This window comes from Arachis stenosperma, chromosome 3, assembly GCF_014773155.1.
Source record: "Arachis stenosperma cultivar V10309 chromosome 3, arast.V10309.gnm1.PFL2, whole genome shotgun sequence".
NCBI lineage: Eukaryota > Viridiplantae > Streptophyta > Magnoliopsida > Fabales > Fabaceae > Arachis > Arachis stenosperma.
Genome location: NC_080379.1, coordinates 75,131,350 through 75,156,354, shown reverse-complemented (window position 1 = coordinate 75,156,354; position 25,005 = coordinate 75,131,350). Strand labels below are relative to the sequence as shown.

Sequence of the window (25,005 nt, the reverse complement as noted above, 5' to 3'; positions counted from 1 at the left end):
AAGTCCTTAATGATTAAAAAATTATCAAATTAAAACTTAATAATGTATGGAATATAACATAAACACCAAAAAATAAACAAAATAAAGTACAATGAACAAACTAATTTTTAAAAATATTTTCGCAATTTTAGCGGACAAAAACTTCATCATATCGTTATTTTGTCATAATAAATTTAAAAAATTAAATTAAAAATATTATAAATTAATAGACGACATTCATAACTTTTAAAGAAATACAATAGAAGCATTATCATTCTGAAAATACTTTTTGTATATTTTAGAATAGTTGAGAATAAGAATTTACTATATCGAATATTTCACCTCATATATTACTTAGAACTTTAAACTATGATGATTTTATATTACCTCTTTATTGTGTGGTTTTATAATTTAACATTTTAAAGTGTTTTATAGTAATTTTAATTTCAACAAAATATAATATAAATAAGATCACGTCAATATTAAAATAATTAAATATTTATCTAATAAATTTGAAAAATAAATAATATATTAACAGAAAAATTAAATTAATTTTTTAAAAACAATAGAAAAGCGGCTGAACAGGCACGTTAATGCCTGTTGAGCCGCTAGTTAATAATAATGGGGATGATGTGTCTAATTAAGATGCATGTGTCATTAAGGGGTTAGGTGTCATGTTCTCACACTGCAAAGTCAGCAGTTCAAGTTATAAATATCTTAAATGGCAGATATTAAAATTAATAATAATTTCTTCATGAAAACTCTTTTTTAATTATAGTGAGTAAAATAAAATAATAACCTAATATTATTATTATTATTATTTTATTTTCGAAATTCGAAGTCGGCTCGCCAAGATAAAACTAATTACTGAGAAACAAGATTTTTAAAAAATATTGTGTCAACATAAAAACTTAGGATGTTACAATAGGGATAAGAACTCCATCCTCTTTTATCGTCCTCATTTAGTAAAATACCCATTGTCTCCATTCTTGATAAGAAATTAGGACGAAATATAAAGGGATAAGAAAAGATGGAGAAAAGACGCAACAGAAAAAACACAGCGAAAACATAAAAGAATAGATAAAGATTTTTCAACTAGACCTCTAATAAATCTATTCTTAGCAACCTAGGTCATCAGAAGAGATTTCCTACTAGAGCTTCAAAAAATTTATCCTTGACAACCTAGATCAGAGGGATGAAGTTGAAGAAACCACCACCTCATGCAACAAGCAAAGCAAATCACCTACCTCACTTAATCACACTAAAAAAGCGTGCATGAAGTACAAGAAAAATTTTATTCATAAAAAATTGTATAAATTGCCTCACCAAAGGTGTTTAAATAGTTTCCTAACAAACTAGCTAAAAGATAAGATAAGATAACTTAATTTAAATCTTCTAAAAATAAGATAACTAATTTAAATCAAATTTGATCTTATTGGATTATATCAGATTTGATTTAAATTTTAAAATCTTAAAGATATAAACACTAATTAAAATCATATTTGATCTTATTAGATTATATCAGATTTGATTTAAATTTAAAATTCCTAAAAAAGTACTAAGCAAATAAAAAAAATCAAATCTTCCAACAAACTCTAACAGCAAAATAAATTAAACTAAATGCCTAAAAATTTCGAAAATTAATAATAATTTAAGCCTCCCAATGAATTTGAAAAGCATTATTGGACCTTTTTGTAAGACCAAGAACTTTTGAAAAGTCTTATTATGAACTAATTTCAAATCATTTAATTCTTAACAGCTTTAATTTTAGAAATTAATTTATTAAGGATGATTAAAGCAAGTTTTGATTAAATAAATTTGAAATAAATTAAGATTTTTATCCAAACTCTATAATTATTTATTATTTTCTATTTACAACTTAAAGTTTTAGAAATTCAAAAATAATGAGGTTTGGCTATTTTAATTAGAATTTTTTTATCTAATTTTATAATTATTGAATTATTTTCTATATTTAAATTAAAAAGTTGGTAGTTATGAAATAATAAGAATTTTATATGATTTGGGTTAAATAACTAATATTTTTATAATTGAATACATTATGTTCTAGGAATAAAGAAAATTAATTATATTATCTTATAATTTCAATTAAAGTATTTGATTGAAATCTAATTAGAAATTTGATACAACAAATAATATTTCTAAAAGTAATTTTAAGGATTTAATTAGATTTCAAATTAATACTCTAGATCTTAATTTGACTAAAATTAACACAAACCCAAATTAATGCCGAAATTCCCAAAACTGAAATCCTAATTTTATCTAAACCTAATTTTCTATCCTAATCCTCTAACACACGAACAGCAGTGGCACCCCACCCCCTCACCCACGGCTCACCATCACACACACACAAGCAAACATAAGCGCACACACACATGAAGAAGAGAAGGAGAGGAATAGAGAAGACATAGTGTAACGACCCAATTTTCAATATGTCTAGATCATACCGGAAACTGAGCGCTACTAATTTGTCTTCCTAATTATTATCTATTATTTATCATATGAGCCTGATTTGTTGTTAAAAACGTGGTTAATTTGCGAGGTATATATATATATATTTTTTTTTGAAAACATTTGGGTTAATAAACGGAATCAGTCATAATCAATTCACAAGTAATAACAAATAAGTTAATTATAACCAACCACACATAAATACATCACGAGTAGCTAGAAACATTCATTTATGCAGCCTTTGTTAGAGTATAGACCGTTAGTTAGAATACCCCTAGATATAGCTAAATAATATCTATATACATATATATATATATACAACATCCCAGGTCCTGACCTGTTCAAGAAGTCCCTAAGCTGGCACCCAGGCTAGCCTAGACTCTATACTTGCATAGTCCCTCTAAACTACTAAAGCGAGGGAAAGTACGTTCTAAGTCTTCAAAACTCAAGTCAGGTGAATGTCACCAAAGGTAGGACATCATCTGCTATTCCTCTGCACGATCAGACATTGCCATAGGACGTCCCTCTGGTACCTCATCAGGTAGCCACACAACGGGAGTCTCGTACACAGGATTTAGGTTAAAGTGCGCATACGAACGGGGTGCAGACGTTGGCTGGTCTCATGGTATATACGTTTAATCAAAGAACGATATTCACCCTAGACTCAGAAGACTATCTAGAGCAGGATTCTCTTCGCAGAACCATCATCAACGAACTACGGTAAGGTACTCTTACTTCCATCTGAAGGGGAAGGGAGAGAGAAGGGGTAAGAACTGGGGAGTTCTTAGTAGGGTCGGGGTTATTAGTTATATTCATTTATTTGGGGTCGATTAGCAGGCAAATAGTAGAATATAGCGAAGCAGTAACCAAAAGGTAAAGATAGAAAGAGAAAGTAGAGGCAATAGAAAGCAGAACACAAACAAAAGAATACAAGAAAATAAAACATAGAAATAGCATACAAGCAGACAAACACAAAGAAATAGATCACACACAGAAAGGAATGCAACAGAGAGTGATGCACAGACAAGAATGATGCATGTCTAGTCCTAGTACAGGCCATGAGCTCATGTGTCGGTTAGCACCTGCATTCCCGACATTTATCCGGTCACGAATTCCCGATTTCCCGTTCAAATAAATGCGCATGTAATTATTAGCAGCTCTATTGAGACAGCCTCTGCGTTCTACTCGCAGGAAATATTCTCTTGGGAACGGAAACTTGCTGTAGGTATCCTAGTTTCCCTACAGAAGCTCTTGTGAACGGAAAATTGCTGTAGGTATCCTAGTTTCCCTACAGAAGCTCTTGGGTTGCTTTAAGTAACAAATGACCTTTCAACAGGCCCTCTGCTTTTTATTATCTTTTATAATCATAAATACGCAAGCGGGACAATACCCACGTCCTTGCCAACAATTTCATAAACTGAATACTTTTCCTCAACAGAATCAGTGTAATTGTCATCATAAGTTATCATTCTCATTATTCATCTCCAGTTACATATTCTTATACAATATCTCTCTCTTTCTTTGTTCAACCATACGATACAAACTTTACATCTTTCCTTGTACAAAAGCTTGGCTCAAGCCATTTCTCTTTATCATATTACTCTTTTCCCTTCGTATCTCTTTACTCTGTTCTGGTTACTATGTTCTCTGTGTTACTTTATTCTGCTCTGACTTCTCTGCTTAACGTATGTATTTAAAGCTTATGTAAATTTCGGTATGAATAGTTAGCTTGTCCCAAGTATAGGTTCATTAAGTCTATACTGAAACAGTTTAACTTTTCATATTATGCCTAACCCTAGTCGCAACTCAAGGACTAACTATGTTGCCCTAGTTCGTTCACTAATGTCTGTCTGTTTTTCTGTCATTAAAACTTTACAGACTTTTTCTTCGATTTTTATCTTTTCCTCAACTTTTTATCTTTTATTTATCTTTGCCTCACTAATATGTTTTTACCACTCCCTAAGTGTTTTATGAAGGTAATTATGAGATTCTGCACTTAAAGTTGTCTTTCTAAAGCTTTTACAGAAAACTGCCTTTTTCGTATTATTTTATTATTTTTATTAAAATATTATTTTTAATTAAATATTATTATTTAATATTTTATTATTATTTATTATTTTATTATTAAATTTTCGAAAATTAACTTACCTTTTACTTTTAACCTTTAAAATTCACTTTTTACCACCCGTAACTTTTAATATTTCTACTTTAACCACCCTAACTTTCAGAAATTACAAAATAACCCCTCAAACACCAAAATAATTACTTCTTTGCCCTTTTATGAATCAAAAAGGTGTTCTTCATTGTTCTTCACCACACTCAAAGTGTTCTTCATGTTCTTCATAAATTCTTCAAATTCTTTCTCTGTTTTTACCCGTTTTTCAGTCTTTTCAGCAACCGATTTTTACTATAATTCATAATAAATTAGCAGCCACTAAAACCCCATCTTTTCTACATGATTTCAACAAAAATTGACCCTCAATTTAAGCTTAGGGTTTCGTTTTTCCAGCAGCCCTCAAGAACAACATTCATAGCTTAAATATCATCAAATTTCATCAAAATTTCAACAAACTTTCAACAAGAATTACTCATACAAACAATCAATTTCAAGCACAGCCAAACCATATTATAATCACACAACTCAAACACAATCAATCAAGATTAAATTTGTCAAACCCTACCTGGTTTTGCTGCTCCTAATTCAGTTAGACTTTCAGGTGGTCCTTTAGCACTTTTTCCTCCTAAATCACATCAAGAACAACTTTAAATCCAAAAACTCTCAACTGACCAAATCTCACTCAGCATGTTAGCAAGAGATATATCACCTTAGAGTTGCTGGAAATTCACGTTTCTTGGCCCTCAAGTCAAGTTAAGCATGATTCCTAAGGAAAAACATCAAGAAAACACATGTTTACATGGTTTTCCTTGAAAACCGAATTGAAGAGGGAGGGAGACAGCCATCTCACCTTATTTCCAGCCTTGATAAGTCACATGGTTATGTAGATGAAGAAGAGAGGATCATTTTGGTAAAATCGGAGTTTTGATTTGAGTTTTAGTTCAGAAGAAATCAAGCTTTGAAGATTAAAGGGTCATGAAAGTTTCTCTCTTTTCTCTCTTCACATTTTCGGCCAAAGGGAGTAAATGACCAGCCTTGGAGTGTCTTGGGGGTGTAAGGAGAGTTGTGATTGGTTGGCTTGAAGGTGGATTAAAATAATATTAAAATATCCCAGGTGTATAACTACTAAAACTAGATGTATCGGAACACTTGTAAAAACATCTCTAAAAATTATTTTATGAGTTACTAGCATAAATGACACTAGTAACATATTTATTATGATAATAGAACATGTATAATGAGGCCTTAGCATTGCTAAAGTCATCAGAGAGTGCTAGTGCTAAGCTGCACCAGTAAACCGTAAACCCGGTTAAACCGATTTTCTGTTTTTAACAAAAACAAACCAGGTAACCTTATAATATCATTCAAGCATTTTATAATACTAATATAATAATAATATTATACTATTATCTCTCTCCTCTCATGAATCGAGTCCGGTTCGTCAAACCGAGACAATTTACGAAAGATCGAATCAAAACTCCTAACCGATACGGTTCAAAAACTAGGTTCTTCGCGATTGCATTATCGAGCTTGCCTCAGAGGAGGTTATAGCTTAAGGATGACATAATAACAATGAGGATAGATATACTTGTTGATTTAGAAAAGGTGCTCCCTTTACTGATCTTCCGGAGAAATCCGTGCCTTTAGAAAAGATCTCGCGTACTCGAAAATCAGGGTTGTTACATTCTACCCTCCTAAAAGAAAATTTTGCCCTCAAAATTTCAGTTACCTAGGAATAGATGCGGGTAATTAGCTTTCATCTTATCTTCCAGTTCCCAAGTGTGCTCTTCTTCTCCCCTTGGTTCTCATGTTACTTTGACTAAGCGAACAGTCTTGCCTCTTAGCTGCTTATCATTTCTTTCTACGATCTGAACCGGTGATGCTTGATATGTCAAATGATTTCGTAACTGTACTGTTTCTGGTTGTAAAATGTGACTCTCATCGGGAATATATTTCTTAAGTTGTGAGACATGAAAAACATCATGAAGGTTTGATAAATAAGGAGGAAGGACTATTTGATAAGCTACTAGACCGACTCTTTTAAGTATTTGGAAAGGTTCCATGTATTGCGGGTTAAGCCTTTTAGTCTTAAGGGCTCTACCTATTCCAGTAATCGAAGTTACTTCTAGTAAGACACGGTTTCCGTCACTAAACTCTAAGGGTCTACGTCTATTATCGGCATAGCTCTTTTGACGGCTCTGTGCTGTCTGGATCTTCCGACGAATCTCCTTTATCTTCTCAGTAGTTTCTTACACTAAGTCTAGACCTAAGACACTAGCTTCTCCATCGTCATTCCAACACAATGGTGTTCGACATCTTTTTCCATAGAGAGCTTCATATGGTGCCATCCCGATACTTTATTGGAAACTGTCGTTGTAGATGAATTTGACCAAAAGCAAATACTTATCCCAGCTGCTTTGGTTGTCTATCATACATGATCGTAACATCTCTTCTAACGTCTGGATTGTTCGCTCTGATTGTCCGTCTGTCTGAGGATGGTATGATGTACTCATATGCAATTCTGTTCCTAAAGCTTTCTAGAAAACTCCCCAGAATCTGGAAGTAAATCTCGAAACTCGATCTGAGACAATTTACGAAGGTATCCCATGTAGTCGTACGATTTCTTGAATATATATATTCATTCCAGCCTTTCTGAAGTATAGTTAACTCGAATCGAAAAGAAGCACGCCGACTTTGGCAGCCTGTCCACAATAACCCAAATGGCACTACGTCCTGTTGAGGTTCTTGGAAATCTCGTGATAAAATCCATAGTAATCTGCTCCCATTTCCATTGTGGTATTTCTAAGGGTTACAGGGTTCCTGACAGCTTCTGATGTTCCACCTTCACCTTCTGGCAGGTTAAACATCTTGAAACATAATCAGCTACTTCTTTCTTTAAGTCCAGCGACCAGAATATTTGTTTCAAATCTCAATACATCTTCGTCACTCCAAGATGCATAGAAAGTCTGCTTCGATGAGCTTCTGTAAGAATCTTTTGTTGCAATTCTCCAGAGTTAGGCACACAAATTCTATTCTTGTACCTCCATAGGCCACTACGATCCTATCTCATAGCTTCTTCAGCCCTGCAAGCAATGGTGACATCCGGTACAGTGCTATGAAAATCGGTCCGGTTCCAAATACTAGATCAATGCTGAATTTTATCTCTTACTGAGGAAGAAACTCAGGTATGTCGTCCAAGAAAACATCAGGAAATTCTTTCACCATTTGGGTCCGTTCTAAGCTCAATTCACTATCATTCAAGCTAGCCGCTAACAGAACGTACCCCTCACAATCACTCCCGCCTAAGGTAACTCTTACAGAATTCAGATATAAGGTGTGGAACAAAAATGGTTTAGTACATAGACTATTAGATGGAATAACAGTAGTTCTTTTAAAATAATCAAAGAAAACATGATACTTTGATAACCAATCTAATCCTAAAATAACTTCTAAACCAGACGGAGATAAACAGATTAGATCGTGTATAAAAGTCCTGTTCCTAATAGCGAGTGGTACTTGCAGGCACACTAAACTGGTCAAAGCATTTTGGGATGTAGGTGTATGGAAAATCAAGTAAAAATTTAATTTAAGGAAATATAATCCTAACTCGTGAGCAATAATTAGAGAAATAAAGAATGCGATGCACCTGAATCATACACTACAGTTAGAAATCGATTCTTGACATAACCTGACCTTGAATGAGGGTGTTCGATTGCACAACATTGTCAATAGTGATAGCAAACACTCGTCCTTGTTGTTGAGTGCTAACTAGATTTCGAGTAAATCCCTTTGGAAAATCCTTGGCAATATGTCCAAGTTCTCTATAAGCATAGCAGTTAGGTGATCCAAACTGGCAAGAGCTGTTATCATGCTCTTTTCCGCATTACTTACATGCAGTGTTTATGTAAGCCTGATGGGCTCGTTTACCATTACCTTGCCTTGCTTTACCTCCATTCTTACCCATACGGCGATCAGTAATGTTACCAACTTGTAGGTTCGTACACTGTCGTATGCCACGTGCTTTAAAATGCACCCTTCTCCCAGCTGTCTGATGATTGCTAAGACGCCTTGGTGGAAATCCTTGGCGACTCACTTTAGCCACAGTCACTTTCTTAATACATTCTTCCACTAACTTGCTCTTGTTGACTAATTCGGAAAAATTACATATCTCCAGCGAAACTATTGAACTCCTCAGATCATCACGAAGGCCTCCTTCAAACTTCAGGCACTTCCATTCTTCAAGGTCAGCAGGATCCCCTTGACAGATCTTAGAGAAACAACACAAATCATCGAAATTACGAGCATACTCAGCAACAGTCATATCCCCCTTGCCTCAGCTGCATAAGCTCCATCTCCTTAGCATCTCGTGTTGCTCCCGAAAAATACTTTTTATAAAATTTGTCCCTAAAGATATCCCAAGGAATGTTATTTTCATTCTGTTGTAGCAGTCGCTGCATCCCCTGCCACCAGTACTCAGCTTCTCCCTCGAGCATATAAGTAGCAAACTCCACGTGTTGTCCTTCCAGAACATGCTGCGCCCTCAGTGATCGTTCAATACCTCGAAACTAGTTATCAGCATCAGTCGCAACGAATGTACCCTTGAACTTAGGCGGATTAACCTTCAGAAAGGTCGCAAGGGTCATAGGTCTTTCAGGATGCCCTAAGTTATTCTCATCGTTTCCATTATCTTCTCCATATTCATTCTCGTTCCCATTTCTCACTCCGAGACATTCAACAGCCCTAGCCGCTCCTACAGCAGCTTCACGCACTACTTTAGCCACGTCGTTCATGGTAGCCATAAACGTTTCCTGTTCCCTCTCGTAGTTAACATTAGGAATTCCTTCCCGTACGCCTTGTCTCTGTGAACCCATCGTGGTCCCGTTCACACCAAACAATCATTATTAAGGTGATCAGTCTTAACACTTCTAGTCAAGTGTGAACATTCCCATAATGAAAACACAGAAACAATCATGCAACATATATCACTGGGATATCCTATACGCATGAGACACACAACAGAGTATGCAATGAAGCATAGTCAGTCCACTCCCCAGGCTCTATTGGGAACGAACTGCTCTGATACCAAATTGTAACGACCCAATTTTCAATATGTCTAGATCATACCGGAAACTGAGCGCTACCAATTTGTCTTCCTAATTATTATCTATTATTTATCATATGAGCCTGATTTGTTGTTAAAAACGTGGTTAATTTGCGAGGTATATTTTTTTTTTTGAAAACATTTGGGTTAATAAACGGAATCAGTCATAATCAATTCACAAGTAATAACAAATAAGTTAATTATAACCAACCACACATAAATACATCACGAGTAGCTAGAAACATTCATTTATCCAGCCTTTGTTAGAGTATAGACCGTTAGTTAGAACACCCCTAGATATAGCTAAATAATATCTATATACATATATATATATACAACATCCCAGGTCCTGACCTGTTCAAGAAGTCCCTAAGCTGGCACCCAGGCTAGCCTAGACTCTATACTTGCCTAGTCCCTCTAAACTACTAAAGCGAGGGAAAGTACGTTCTAAGTCTTCAAAACTCAAGTCAGGTGAATGTCACCAAAGGTAGGACATCATCTGCTATTCCTCTGCACGATCAGACATTGCCATAGGACGTCCCTCTGGTACCTCATCAGGTAGCCACACAACGGGAGTCTCGTACACAGGATTTAGGTTAAAGTGCGCATACGAACGGGGTGCAGACGTTGGCTGGTCTCATGGTATATACGTTTAATCAAAGAATGATATTCACCCTAGACTCAGAAGACTATCTAGAGCAGGATTCTCTTCGCAGAACCATCATCAACGAACTACGGTAAGGTACTCTTACTTCCATCTGAAGGGGAAGGGAGAGAGAAGGGGTAAGAACTGGGGAGTTCTTAGTAGGGTCGGGGTTATTAGTTATATTCATTTATTTGGGGTCGATTAGCAGGCAAATAGTAGAATATAGCGAAGCAGAAACCAAAAGGTAAAGATAGAAAGAGAAAGTAGAGGCAATAGAAAGCAGAACACAAACAAAAGAATACAAGAAAATAAAACATAGAAATAGCATACAAGCAGACAAACACAAAGAAATAGATCACACACAGAAAGGAATGCAACAGAGAGTGATGCGCAGACAAGAATGATGCATGTTTAGTCCTAGTACAGGCCATGAGCTCATGTGTCGGTTAGCACCTGCATTCCCGACATTTATCCGGTCACGAATTCCCGATTTCCCGGATACAATTTTCCGTTCAAATAAATGCGCATGTAATTATTAGCAGCTCTATTGAGACAGCCTCTGCGTTCTACTCGCAGGAAATATTCTCTTGGGAACGGAAACTTGCTGTAGGTATCCTAGTTTCCCTACAGAAGCTCTTGTGAACGGAAAATTGCTGTAGGTATCCTAGTTTCCCTACAGAAGCTCTTGGGTTGCTTTAAGCAACAAATGACCTTTCAACAGGCCCTCTGCTTTTTATTATCTTTTATAATCATAAATACGCAAGCGGGACAATACCCACGTCCTTGCCAACAATTTCATAAACTGAATACTTTTCCTCAACAGAATCAGTGTAATTGTCATCATAAGTTATCATTCTCATTATTCATCTCCAGTTACATATTCTTATACAATATCTCTCTCTTTCTTTGTTCAACCATACGATACAAACTTTACATCTTTCACTTGTACAAAAACTTGGCTCAAGCCATTTCTCTTTATCATATTACTCTTTTCCCTTCGTATCTCTTTACTCTGTTCTGGTTACTATGTTCTCTGTGTTACTTTATTCTGCTCTGACTTCTCTGCTTAACGTATGTATTTAAAGCTTATGTAAATTTCGGTATGAATAGTTAGCTTGTCCCAAGTATAGGTTCATTAAGTCTATACTGAAATAGTTTAACTTTTCATATTATGCCTAACCCTAGTCGCAACTCAAGGACTAACTATGTTGCCCTAGTTCGTTCACTAATGTCTGTCTGTTTTTCTGTCATTAAAACTTTACAGACTTTTTCTTCGATTTTTATCTTTTCCTCAACTTTTTATCTTTTATTTATCTTTGCCTCACTAATATGTTTTTACCACTCCCTAAGTGTTTTATGAAGGTAATTATGAGATTCTGCACTTAAAGTTGTCTTTCTAAAGTTTTTACAGAAAACTGCCTTTTTCGCATTATTTTATTATTTTTATTAAAATATTATTTTTAATTAAATATTATTATTTAATATTTTATTATTATTTATTATTTTATTATTAAATTTTCGAAAATTAACTTACCTTTTACTTTTAACCTTTAAAATTCACTTTTTACCACCCGTAACTTTTAATATTTCTACTTTAACCACCCTAACTTTCAGAAATTACAAAATAACCCCTCAAACACCAAAATAATTACTTCTTTGCCCTTTTATGAATCAAAAAGGTGTTCTTCATTGTTCTTCACCACACTCAAAGTGTTCTTCATGTTCTTCATAAATTCTTCAAATTCTTTCTCTGTTTTTACCCGTTTTTCAGTCTTTTCAGCAACCGATTTTTACTATAATTCATAATAAATTAGCAGCCACTAAAACCCCATCTTTTCTACATGATTTCAACAAAAATTGACCCTCAATTTAAGCTTAGGGTTTCGTTTTTCCAGCAGCCCTCAAGAACAACATTCATAGCTTAAATATCATCAAATTTCATCAAAATTTCAACAAACTTTCAACAAGAATTACTCATACAAACAATCAATTTCAAGCACAGCCAAACCATATTATAATCACACAACTCAAACACAATCAATCAAGATTAAATTTGTCAAACCCTACCTGGTTTTGCTGCTCCTAATTCAGTTAGACTTTCAGGTGGTCCTTTAGCACTTTTTCCTCCTAAATCACATCAAGAACAACTTTAAATCCAAAAACTCTCAACTGACCAAATCTCACTCAGCATGTTAGCAAGAGATATATCACCTTAGAGTTGCTGGAAATTCACGTTTCTTGGCCCTCAAGTCAAGTTAAGCATGATTCCTAAGGAAAAACATCAAGAAAACACATGTTTACATGGTTTTCCTTGAAAACCGAATTGAAGAGGGAGGGAGACAGCCATCTCACCTTATTTCCAGCCTTGATAAGTCACATGGTTATGTAGATGAAGAAGAGAGGATCATTTTGGTGAAATCGGAGTTTTGATTTGAGTTTTAGTTCAGAAGAAATCAAGCTTTGAAGATTAAAGGGTCATGAAAGTTTCTCTCTTTTCTCTCTTCACATTTTCGGCCAAAGGGAGTAAATGACCAGCCTTGGAGTGTCTTGGGGGTGTAAGGAGAGTTGTGATTGGTTGGCTTGAAGGTGGATTAAAATAATATTAAAATATCCCAGGTGTATAACTACTAAAACTAGATGTATCGGAACACTTGTAAAAACATCTCTAAAAATTATTTTCTGAGTTACTAGCATAAATGACACTAGTAACATATTTATTATGATAATAGAACATGTATAATGAGGCCTTAGCATTGCTAAAGTCATCAGAGAGTGCTAGTGCTAAGCTGCACCAGTAAACCGTAAACCCGGTTAAATCGATTTTCTGTTTTTAACAAAAACAAACCAGATAACCTTATAATATCATTCAAGCATTTTATAATACTAATATAATAATAATATTATACTATTATCTCTCTCCTCTCATGAATCGAGTCCGGTTCGTCAAACCGAGACAATTTACGAAAGATCGAATCAAAACTCCTAACCGATACGGTTCAAAAACTAGGTTCTTCGCGATTGCATTATCGAGCTTGCCTCAGAGGAGGTTATAGCTTAAGGATGACATAATAACAATGAGGATAGATATACTTGTTGATATAGAAAAGGTGCTCCCTTTACTGATCTTCCGGAGAAATCCGTGCCTTTAGAAAAGATCTCGCGTACTCGAAAATCAGGGTTGTTACACATAGTGCAGAAGGGAGAAGGGGACTGCCCTGCTTGCCGCCGCCGCGCTACTTAGGGCCGCCGCCTCGCCACAACCTCCCTCATGTCGTCGTCGCCTAGCTGCCCGCCATAATCATCGCTGGTGCTAACGCAGAACGGGAGAAGAGAGCGCGCGCATGAGGAAAGAGAAGAAGCCACTACCCTGCGTCTGTCGTCGTCCTCGCGGGGTCCGTGTCGCCGCCCTCGTCCATGGGTGACGTCGAAGAGAGAGTTCGTAACGAGAGAGGAGGCACCCGTATAGTCGTCGCCACCGTGTGGAGCCGCGAGTCTAGTTGTCGTCACCGTTGCGAATGGCGTCGCCATTGCTGTCGCGTCTAGCCGCTGCCGCCGCATGCTCCTTCGCCGCTGTTGGAGGTGGGTTACCGAGCTTTTGTTGCCAGAAAATGACGCTGTCGTAGCTGAGGTCTATTGCCGACAAGTGTTTTGAGTTTAGTTTTTGTTCTTTTGGATTTAGGGAAGATTATTTGTCACTGTATGGTTGTTAGAATTGCTGTCAATGAGCTTCTGGTCACCGCTGTTGTTTGGGATAGTTGTTGGGGTTACTACCGGACCGGTTCAGAGGTCGCTGCTGCTTCATTCTTTTATTATAGTATGTATCTCTGTCTCGGAACCTTTGTCGTTAGTATTCCGTTATGTGTTTTAAGGTTTTTGCGATGTTAATATTTTAGGATTAAGTTATCGGGGCCGTCTGTTGCAATTTAAGCTATTCTGTTGTTGTGGAGGTAAGTAGAGCTGTGGTTTCGGTTGTTGCTGGTTTTTGGCCAAAAAAAGGTTTCTTTGACGCGTTTGGTTTTGGGCTCGACTTGTCGAGGTAGGAGTTTTTCCAAAAACTCAATTTTTATAATTTGGAATTGTTATAAATGGATATTGATGTGAGAAATACACTTTTTAGTGATTGTATTAGTCTTATGTATTGTTTGGCTATTTGGATGAGTATGATTATTTATTCAAATTGAATTACTGATTGAATTTGTTAAACTAGTGATTGTTGAGTTAGTTTTATAGAATTTTTGGAAATGATTTGAACTAGTTTTGGAAATGAGTTGAATGATTGGAAAATGATTTGGTTTTGAACCATTGGAAAAGGTTGCGAAATGGTTTGGTTAGGATTCAAAAAGGGTGACAAAGTCTAAGTTTTAGGGAAGATGCTGCCAAAATTTTGTTATGAAACTTAAGACTTTGTTTGAAATATTATTTAGAAAAAGGTTGGATGTGAGAAATTGTATTATTTGATTCTTGATTTATTAAGAAAATAATTATGTTTCGAGTTCAATTTACTTAAGAAAGTATATGTTTTGAGGACGATTTAAATATAAAAAGGGCTTATGTTTTGAATTGGACTTAAAAATTTCATTTAGATGAGTCTTAGTGAATTTACAAGAAATCGGACTTTGATTAAATAATGTAGTTTTGTGACGTTTTGGAAAAGTTAAGGAATTGATTTTAAGGAATAAAATTGAAATTTGTTTTCGGTTTAAATGGATTGGTTTTAGTTCTAAATGATTTGGTTTTTATTTGGATTGTACTGGATTTGTTCAAATCAAGAAACTATGAATTTTAAGAATTTTAATGAACTTAAGAAAAGGAATTTGGTTGTTCTCCCCTAGAGTTTTGAGGCTTTGTCAAGGTAGTTAATTGATAACTCTGATTTAAAGTAGTTAAACGAATGATTTTAAGGTGAAGCATTTTGAGTCTTTCCAAAGAGAATTACCATTTGATATGATTTTGAAGTTGTTTAGAGTTTTCGGAGAATGTTACCAAAAGCAGTTTTGTTTTTGAAAGGAAATTGATTTTTAAAGAAAAGTGATTCTTTGCAAGATGTGAACTGAATACATTTGTTATTGAAAGTAAATGGGCCAAGAATGATTTTGATTATGATTTGAGCCTGATTGATTGTGGATATTATTGAGATTTTTGATAAGTTGCTAAGCGTTAAGGCCAGGGAGGTTGATGTGGGATCCTTGGGGAAGCATTAACATGCTAAGTCTGTTGATGTGGGACCCTGAAGGTGTTGTTAGGGCTGCCTTTGTAATTCGCTATACACTTGGCAAGCAGGTTGATGTGGGATCCCTGCAGAAGCACTAACATGCTGAGTTGGTTGATGTGGGATCCCGATGCAGCTGTGACAAGATGAGAATTCATGTTGATTTAGAATCAATCAAAACAAGAATCACTTCGTTAGTAGCATAGTCTAAACCAACAATGAATTCTCACATCAAATATTTTAAATTCAAATTATAATAACTGAGATCGAGAGTACTTCAACCTCGAGTCATTCTCCCTAGGAGTTGCAATTAAATGTACATTTATTGGCTATGAGAGAGAGCATGGGGAATTGGGAAAGCAAGAAAGCAAGAAATGTAAATAGCAAGGAAGCAAATAAACATGCAAGGAATGTAAATGGCAACTCTTGGTGAGAATTGGGTAATCAAAGATTTCTATCCTAATTATGGACCACAAACATAGCAATTGTGTGGAATCAATCCAAATTAGTCAATCCTCCTTGAGAATTAGTCAAAAGAGCGTAATTAATCTCAATCCATAAGTCCTAGTCAACTCACTAATTACTTAGTGAAAGACTAGTATCAATGGAAACCAAACCAATTAACTATTCTCACACAATACGGAATGGACATTCACAACTCAATTCCACCAAAACACCCAATTTCTCAACCAAGAGTGTGAAAAGTAAACATGCAAGAAATTAAATGAAAAGCAATAAAGGTCAAAGCAATTAAATGCAAGGAAAGGAAACTTCAAATATAAGAAAACATCTTGGCATGTAATTGAGAGCTAAGGTTACCTATCCTAACCAATGACCACAAACACATGATGATTATGAAGAGTTAATCCTACTTAGTCAACTTTACATCAAAGATAAGTCATGTAGGCATAGTTGATTTCAATCCCTAAGTCCTATGTCAACACTACTAGGTCACATAGAGTCAAGGGAGACCAAATCAACTAACTACTCTAATGTATCAAACAAAAATGGACATCAATGACTCAAGGATCACCAAAACCAACAATTTCAAGCCAAGAGTGAAGAAAAACTAAGTAGAAACTAAGCCAAGCATTTTATCAAACACTTGGTATGCATGAAAATAAAATAACATTAAATTGCATTAAAAATAAAAGCTAACTACCAAAAGCGAGAAAATAATAACAACAACTAAATGAAGCATTAAATGAGCATAAAATATAAATTCCATTAATTGAAAATAAAATTAATAAAGAGTATCCATAAACATAAAAATGACAAGATAAAGGAAATAACAAAGAAAATGAAGAAGAACAAAGATGCAATAACAAAAAATGACAAGGAAAAGTAAATAAAAACAAGAATTAAAAGTAGAAATTACAAGAAATTAAACTAAAGAACCCTAATTCTAGAGAGAGGGAGGAGCTTCTCTCTCTAGAGAACTACACTAAAACATGATAAAAGCTAAACCTAATTGCCCCCCTTCATTCATCTTCACTTTGGCCATAAATAGCTTCAAAAAATGAGTTTGATTGGGGTTTTGGGAGCCCAGAAATCGCTGCCAGCGAGTTGCAATTAATGAGGTCACGTGCAGGGACATGTGTGGACGCACAGACGTGTGCGTCTGCACACATGCTGAATCCCGACTTGTGCGTACGCACAAGTACCTGTGTGTACGCATACTTAGACTTATGTCCACTATAGCAAATTGCATATCATTTTGAAGCCCCAGAAGTTAGCTTTCCAATACCGCTGAAACTGCCTCATTTGGACCTCTGTAACTCAAGTTATGACCAATTTAGTACAGAGAGGTCAGGGTTGACAGCTTTCCAAATCCTTCATTTCTTGAATTCTTCCCTTTTGCATACTCTTTTCCTCACTTCTTCAACCCATACTTGCCTTGGAAACCTGAAAATCACTTAACAAATACATCAAGGCACCAAATGGGATTAAAATGAATAAAATTGACTAAATTAAGCATAAAGAGCATGTTTTCACTTTCAAATACAATTTAGGAAGAAATCTTAAAAGCATGCTACTTAGATGAATAAATGTAGGTTTATGTCATGAAATCCACTCAAATCAAACTAAAATATATCGTCAAATATGGATTCATCATTCTGTTAGGGCTGTCTTCGTAATTAGCTATGCACCTGGCAAGGCAGGTTGATGTGGGATCCCGCTTGTCCAGATAGTGGCGTCGGTGTGGGGGCAGATTGATGTGGTATCCCGCCTACATTCATATGCGAGTAATTGATGTGGATCCTACTTGCATCCCTTTGCATACCACAAGAGTGAATTCAGGCACCAAATCCGCAAAGCGCATATGACATACGTGAACGGAAGGGTCATCTCTGGGAGATGTGTCAGGTTTGGCAAGATAACCGACAAGTGAGATCTCACTGCCAGTTAAAACAGGCATTCATCATATCCAACTATGTGACATTGTTTGGGTGTGCATATTGTAATTGGTTTGCCAATGTGAATAATTTTGTTTAACTGCTAATTGCTATACTTGCTGTAACTATTCTTGATTGGGTTTGAATCTCATTACTTGTGTTTGTGACTGAAATTGGTCAGATTGTGGTGAATTAGATATTGATTGAGTTGTTTGGGTTTGAGGCCATGATTGATTATGTGAGAGGTCGGATGCCGTGATTGATTACGTGATGGGGGCGTAGGCCGTGATTGGTTTGTGGTTTAGTAAAGTATGAAAAATCAATTGGTTCATCATAGATTTAATAAACCTATGCTTGGAACAGGTTGTTCATTCATATTGTCTAGGAAAACTTTTAAGATTTTATAAGAAAGAAAAATATTTTGGATTTTAAAAAAATAACCGATTTTAAAAGTGTCTCTTTATTTACAAGAGCATGTCTCCGTTTCAATAGTGATTTTGTGGATCCCTATTAGTCTTTGTATCGTGGATAATCTCCACAAATATCTATAAATTTTTTACATTCCTACGGTATAGTTTATTAGTTTATATTACGTTTAGGTTAAACTTGTTTCTATTTCTATTGTGGTAAATTATCTTCATTCAAAATAAAAAATTTAACTAATAAATTTTACTTATTCTCTTTCTTAAATTAATTATGATTAGAGGTCTTATAAAAGAAATAATATTATTTAGATATACATATTTTAAAATTTTAGAAAATATAAATACGATATTTATAAAAATAATAATTTAAGCATTGATTATAAATTTGTCTAGTCACATCCTATGAAATACAGACACTTTTTTATTTGTCGTGTCCACGTGTCTGATACTTCAGACACGATACTCATTGACGTTCGTCTGACAAATATGTTTTCTATATCCAATCATATTTTAATAAAAAATAAAAAAATATTCTCCATATACGTTTGGACACACCTAAATACCGTCACATGTTAGCGTGTCCAACATTATCCTTAACATGTATTTTTTAAATGAATTTAGAAATAACGTATATTAATAATTATTAAAACAAAAAATCTTTTAAATACTTTATATAATTAAAAAATATTTAAAATATTAAAAAATTAATTTATTTTAATATTAATAAAATATCATTATACTTTCTCTAAAAATACTTTATATTTTATATATATATGTTTTCTGTTTTATAAAAATTTTAAATTCATATGTCAATATGTTTCATATCGTGTCGTATTCAGTGTTTTATAGATCATATTCTATTTATTAATTATTAAAGTTTTTATGGCGAAGTTCATATATTGCTTTTTAGTCAAAGTAAATAAAATTATCTTTCAAATTTTAATAATAAAAATATGACTAATTCGTTGTAATTACATAAAGATTTTATACAAAAAAAAGTAAGAATCTCGTCTACAAAAATTAGTTCTCATCTGATATATTAGATAGTGTGTATATATTCACTGGACCTAAGATGAGTACATACTTGAAATGGAAAGTAGGTCATAACAATGCAGAATCAACCCATAAGCGATAACCACAAACACAACTCCTTTTAGTCCTTAGTCCTTATACTTTATACAGTTGAGTATTAGCCTATTAGGTTGCACAAGAGAGAACCAAGTGTAATAAGGGAGTGATCAACGGAGGATAATGATTTCACGCGGAGCCATTATCACCTAATAATATAACTACTATTATTTCCATAGCAAGAAGATTTTTCTCTCTCTCTCTCTCTCTCTCTCTTCCCTCACCCTCTATCTACTTTCTTGCTTCCTTTCTTTGCAGCTACCTTGGTAGGGTTCTGCAACAGTACTAGTACTACTTTGTCCTTTATCACTCTTAATACAAAAAAAGGGACTCTAACATCAGCAACAACAGCAGAAAGAGCGCACTATTATTTGTGTTGTGGGCCTTTCTGCTTCAATCATGCCATCAGGTGCCAAGAAGAGGAAGGCTGCTAAGAAAAAGAAGGAAAAAGAAACCACCAACAACCTTCAAGGTAACTTTTCTCTACTCTACTACTCGCGCATCTTTATCTATGTATGTATATGCATTCATGCTTCATTTTCAATTATCCCACTCTTTTTTTTCTTTAATTTTAGTTTTATACTTTTATTTATTTATTTTTTGTGGTTAGTTTTGGTCAATTTGGGATTAACATTGAACTGAGATTACCTTGCACTAATTATGTAATTAGTAAATTAAATTTACCTTTGGATAACGTAATGATTGTTAGATTGATTGTGTTTGAGGGTTTGTTAATTCGGTTGGTTGGTTAATTGATTGTTGCATAGTATGGAAAATTTGAATGATTCAATGGCGAACTTTTAGGGATTGATGAGTCGAAGGTTCAAGATGATAAAGGAAGTGATGGTGGCTCGCCGGCGTATTGCGACCACGACGATGACCATCAGCAGCCATTCAAAGAAGGGAATGAGGAGGCGGCAGAGGTGGTGGAGGCAAACCTGTCAGCTGCTCTACCATCCGCGGAAGTAGTTCCTACTCGTGATGTTATGATTGATGAAACTGTAGGACGAAAGGACGAATTCGGTTTTGCGACAGAGACGGAGTTGAAGGCTGAGGAGGAACGCGTGATTGGCGATGGAAATGATGTGGAAGCTAAGTCAACAAAGGAATTAGATTATGAGAAAGGCGGTAGCAGTTCAAACGGTGAAGCCGCTAGTGAAAAGAATTTGAGGGATGATAGAGATAGTTCAATAAAAGAGACAGTTAAATATGATGAGTTGGTTGAATCAATTGATTCTTCACATGCCAAAATGACATCTATGGCTGAAGATGCACCAGCTTGCGTGGCTGATAATTCGGTTGTGGAATCTTCTATTTGTTCGGATAAGGCAGCAGGTGCTTTATCTGAGGTGAAAAGCAGTGGTAATGGAAATGCACTACAAGAAAAACTGGTAGTCTCTCAAGTAGGAGCAACAGAATTTGGTATGAAGAGAAAAGAGGACAATAGAACATCAACTTTCGAGGAACCTAAACCAAAGGAATTCAACAATGAAGTGTTATTATCACCAGCTGTTTCTATTCCTTTACCCAAGTCCACAAATGAAACAGATGTTAGAGATTCTGAGACTCCAGAATGCTCTGAAAATCAGGTTTTTCGACGTCTCTTTTTCCATTTACGTGTGTGTTAATCTATCTAACTCATGCTTTGTAATTCTTTTAGCTGAAAATTGTTATAAATTTTCTGCTTTCATATGTGATTTGATATGCAGCCTCTGGCAGCATCAGCTCCACGAATGGTCCAAAAGACATCCTGGTTGAATTGCTGTGGACTATTTGAAGTTCTGTCCGGCACAGAGAGATAAGTACAGGTTAGGAATTCTTTTATCTTGTAAAATTACATTCAGTTGAAGTTTGAATTCCCTGCCAACATAAAAAATAACTTGACAAATGATTGATTTTGAAAATGTTGAATAAAGATCTACTTATGTTATAAATTTGATTTCACTGCTGAATTCATAAAACAATTCTGAGCATTGCTTTCAACATAGTTTAAGATTTTCTTTTGCCTTATTCTTTTTTTTTTTCATTTAAAAAAAAAAACACTTTACTTTCGGTGATTGCATTAAATTATGCATAGTTGGGGTCTCAATGATCCATTCTTTTTTCTTCATGTCCTTGCAACTGATATCGGTCATGAATGTGGTATGGACCTCCACACTTTTGTATATTGATAATATTGATAAAGTTGGATGAATTCTCTTGCAGAGTGTCTGAGAGACTCGGTCCTCTCCTTGTCTAATTCTGTATTTAAACCTTCTGAGATGCTTTCCTTAGCACTCTCCCACCCCCACCACCCATAATTCCACCTCTAACCGAATCTATTTCAGAAAATCATCCTCTCAGTACATGCCTCTATTTCATCCTTGTTCACATGCCATTCTCTTTTTTTATTTTTTAAAAGGATACTCTTTCTAAATAAACTCTGTCACAAGGGAAAATGCTCGTAGTGTCAGAGCAGTATCATTTATTATCTTTCACCACCCCCTTCCAAATATACCTTGTCCGCTAGGTGGAAAGCTGGAAACAAGCAATGAATCTCTGCTGCCAATTCCCATTACTTTCCAAAATCAGGGAGGTTCTGACACTTGATTAGTACTTTTTAATGTGCTGCTGAATTTGTGCTAACTGGCAAGGCAGCTTCAGGATGCACTTGTAGCTCATTCCTTAGATGGTGCTGCTTGTGTGTTAATTTTGTGTTTTCATTCCTTGTTTTTGGTTTTCATGAAATTGAAGAGGTTGTTTCAGTCTGCTATACTTTAGCTTCAGTTATGTTCTTAGTAGAGGAGAAAGCATGGAAAGTATCCCATGTTTGTAACTTTAGAACCACTTCTATTTACTCAAATTTTTATGGCTATCTTATTGGTTTTTATTGTTCATCTTTGTCAAGGATTTTAATTTAACAGTTTACCCGATAAAGATAAAAATTTGCTATTTCTTTGATATTGGACTATAAATCTCGAGTTGCTTGACTGCAGCGTTAAAAATGACATATACCTCATGCTTTTTCTGGTATTTGGTTATTTGACGTTGTAGTTTGGACTTCTTAGGTTGTGTTTGTGAGTTTCACTTTTAGAGGGAAATAGAGGGGAGAGAAGTGGCTTAAAGGAGTAAATACTCAAATTGGTCATCAAGGAATTTCAGATCGGACACTTTGGTCCCAAATAAATTTTTAATTTTTTCGATTGGAGTAACTTTCGAGGACTTCTAGAGAATAAAAATTTGTTAGGAACCAAAGTGTTTGATCTAAAATTCCTTGGCAACAAATTTGGGTGTTTATTTGGGATTAAAAGGGTAAAACAGGCTTGAAAGCACTCTTCAAACCCGATTCTCCCCCCTTCTTCCCTCTCCAAAGCAAAGCTAACAAATGCACCATTATGTGAGTTATTGAGTTGAGCCTGTTGAGGTCTATTTTACTCTTCCAACTCTTCTCTTTCCTCCTTTCTCTTTCAAAACTTCAACTCACAAGCACAACCTTATGGAGAAATACAGATGGAATGTGTGCACGATACGTGTATGAATAAGTTAGTTTCCATTACTAGTTGCCTTGTGGGCTCAACTTTATATTAGATTATTAGCAAGCTATATTAGTTTTTAATTCATTAGTCCTTAGTAATTTATAGCGCTCAAAATGCTTCTATGCTGAAGAGGTTAGGAAGAAATCACCCGTTTATTGTTATCTTATACTCAAATCACCGACAATGAGACTACAATTATTGAATTTCTTTTACATAAACCTGGTTAACTATTCAATGTGTATACACTGTATATTCCTTGCTTGCTTGCATGCTGTTCATTTGCTCACACAATGGTGTCGTTAGATTTATTGATATACTATTGTTAGTATTAATACTATTGTTAGTATTAATATTTAAAGGTAATGCAAATTGAGTTTTAGTTAACATCATGTGCCTTTTGCTTCTCTTGCAGTTGCAGAAACACAAGCACGCGGATCTCATCTTATGGTCAAACATGTGAAGACTTGAGACTTCATTGAGAAAAATTGAGATAGTTTAATCTGATTTAGCTTGCCTTTTTTAAAATTTTCACAAAACTAATAAGAATAAATATTGGGCAACTAGCCCCACTATATGGTCCGTATATACTTCATATGACGTTTTCATATAAGTGTCGTGATAATTGTGCTTAGAAACAGTTTCGGTTAGCTCTATATACTCGAATCTTCACAACTTTGCAAATTTCATTTTCTTTTTTTGGGTTAAATATGAAGTTATTAGTTCTTTCTTTATGAGAAGTTTGTGCAATGTATTTAACTAAATTACAAATCTTAAGATATCAACCAATTAAGAATCTCACAAGTTGGGAGATAAACGTAAATTTTATATCCATTTATGTGTTTACAAATCTAATATATCAACTAATTAAGAATAACTTTATGAAGTTTACACACTTGAACAGATCTCGGTGACATATATACTAACAGTTGTTTCATGAACACATTATCAGTTAGTTTGTCATTCAAGAAAGCGTTGTCGAAAACATACTGGTTGGCTGTTGATCGATCTATAAATGAACAAGCCAACGGTGGTCGACTAGAGCTTGGTGGTCAACAGGGTTGGCCAGTTGGTGGTTGGATGACGTTCAACTAGTGTTGGTCGACCTCTCGGTAGGTCCACCAAGGTCCATTGCATGGCGATGATTGGCAGGTTGGCCAAGGTCAGTAGATATGGTTTGCCGTTAGTCAATCAACAGTTGGCTAGAGATTTTGCTCTGGGTCAAACGGTTGGTCTGTTGGCTGGGATCCATTGTGTAGCAACGGTTGGCCAGTGGCCAGAAAGTGCGAGGTCAGTCTACCTGTTAATCGATAATGGTTGTGTTTGCAATGGGTGCTATTATTGGCAATGATAACAATAAAATTGATGAACGGATTTTTGATGGTATAGAATTTTACAATTGAAATCTCGTTGCTAGTATAGTTTCTAAACCAACAAAGAATCTTTTCAGACAAAAATTTGTTTGTCACAAGTAACAAACCCCTAAAAATAATAACCGAAGTATTCAAACCTCAGGTTGTCTCTTAAAGGAATTGCAGGGAAGTGTTATTGTTATTGGTTATGAGTTGTATATTTTGGGGTTTTGGATTAAGAGACAAGAAAAGTAAATTGCAAAGGAGATAAAATAACAACTATAAAAGCTCTTGACAAGGTATGAGAACGAGAAGTCCTATCCTCGTTATCTTCCTCAATTGTGACATCAATTATCCATTGCTCCCACTTAGTTAACCCTCTAATTCTGAAGGAAAGTCAAGTGGACAAATCAATTTGATTCCTCAAGTTCTAGTCAACTCCTAAGGAAAGATTAGAGTTAGTGGAATTCAAATCAATTAGCAACTTCTAATTATCAATCAACAAAGGAGTTTGATAACTCAAGTGTCACCAATTACTCAGCCAAGGCCAAGAAGAGAAAAATCTACTCTAGCATCCAACAAAGCATTTTTTCAAACACTTGGAAGGCATAACATAAAAACATAGAAGAGTAACAAGGAATATTAACTTTAAACAACCAATTGCAAGCATCA

The 25,005-nt window shown here is 35.0% G+C and overlaps 1 protein-coding gene across 1 annotated transcript; it reads left to right on the top strand.

Moving 5' to 3' along the window:
- Window positions 1-19,473: 19,473 nt before the first annotated feature.
- LOC130969617 (uncharacterized) lies at window positions 19,474-23,637 on the top strand. Its single transcript, XM_057895422.1, has 4 exons — window positions 19,474-19,941; window positions 20,274-21,058; window positions 21,179-21,277; window positions 23,397-23,637. Exons 1-3 carry the CDS (start codon window positions 19,869-19,871, stop codon window positions 21,269-21,271), a joined length of 951 nt encoding a protein of 316 aa, XP_057751405.1. The 5' UTR covers window positions 19,474-19,868; the 3' UTR covers window positions 21,272-21,277; window positions 23,397-23,637.
- The last annotated feature ends 1,368 nt before the right edge of the window (window positions 23,638-25,005 follow it).

Bases quoted from the DNA above. Each gene is read 5' to 3' on its own strand.
- LOC130969617 (XM_057895422.1), top strand. From the start codon at position 19,869: ATGCCATCAGGTGCCAAGAAGAGGAAGGCTGCTAAGAAAAAGAAGGAA. The intron at 19,942-20,273 runs GTAACTTTTCTC...GCGAACTTTTAG, and splicing joins AACCACCAACAACCTTCAAG to GGATTGATGAGTCGAAGGTT. The intron at 21,059-21,178 runs GTTTTTCGACGT...TTTGATATGCAG, and splicing joins CAGAATGCTCTGAAAATCAG to CCTCTGGCAGCATCAGCTCC.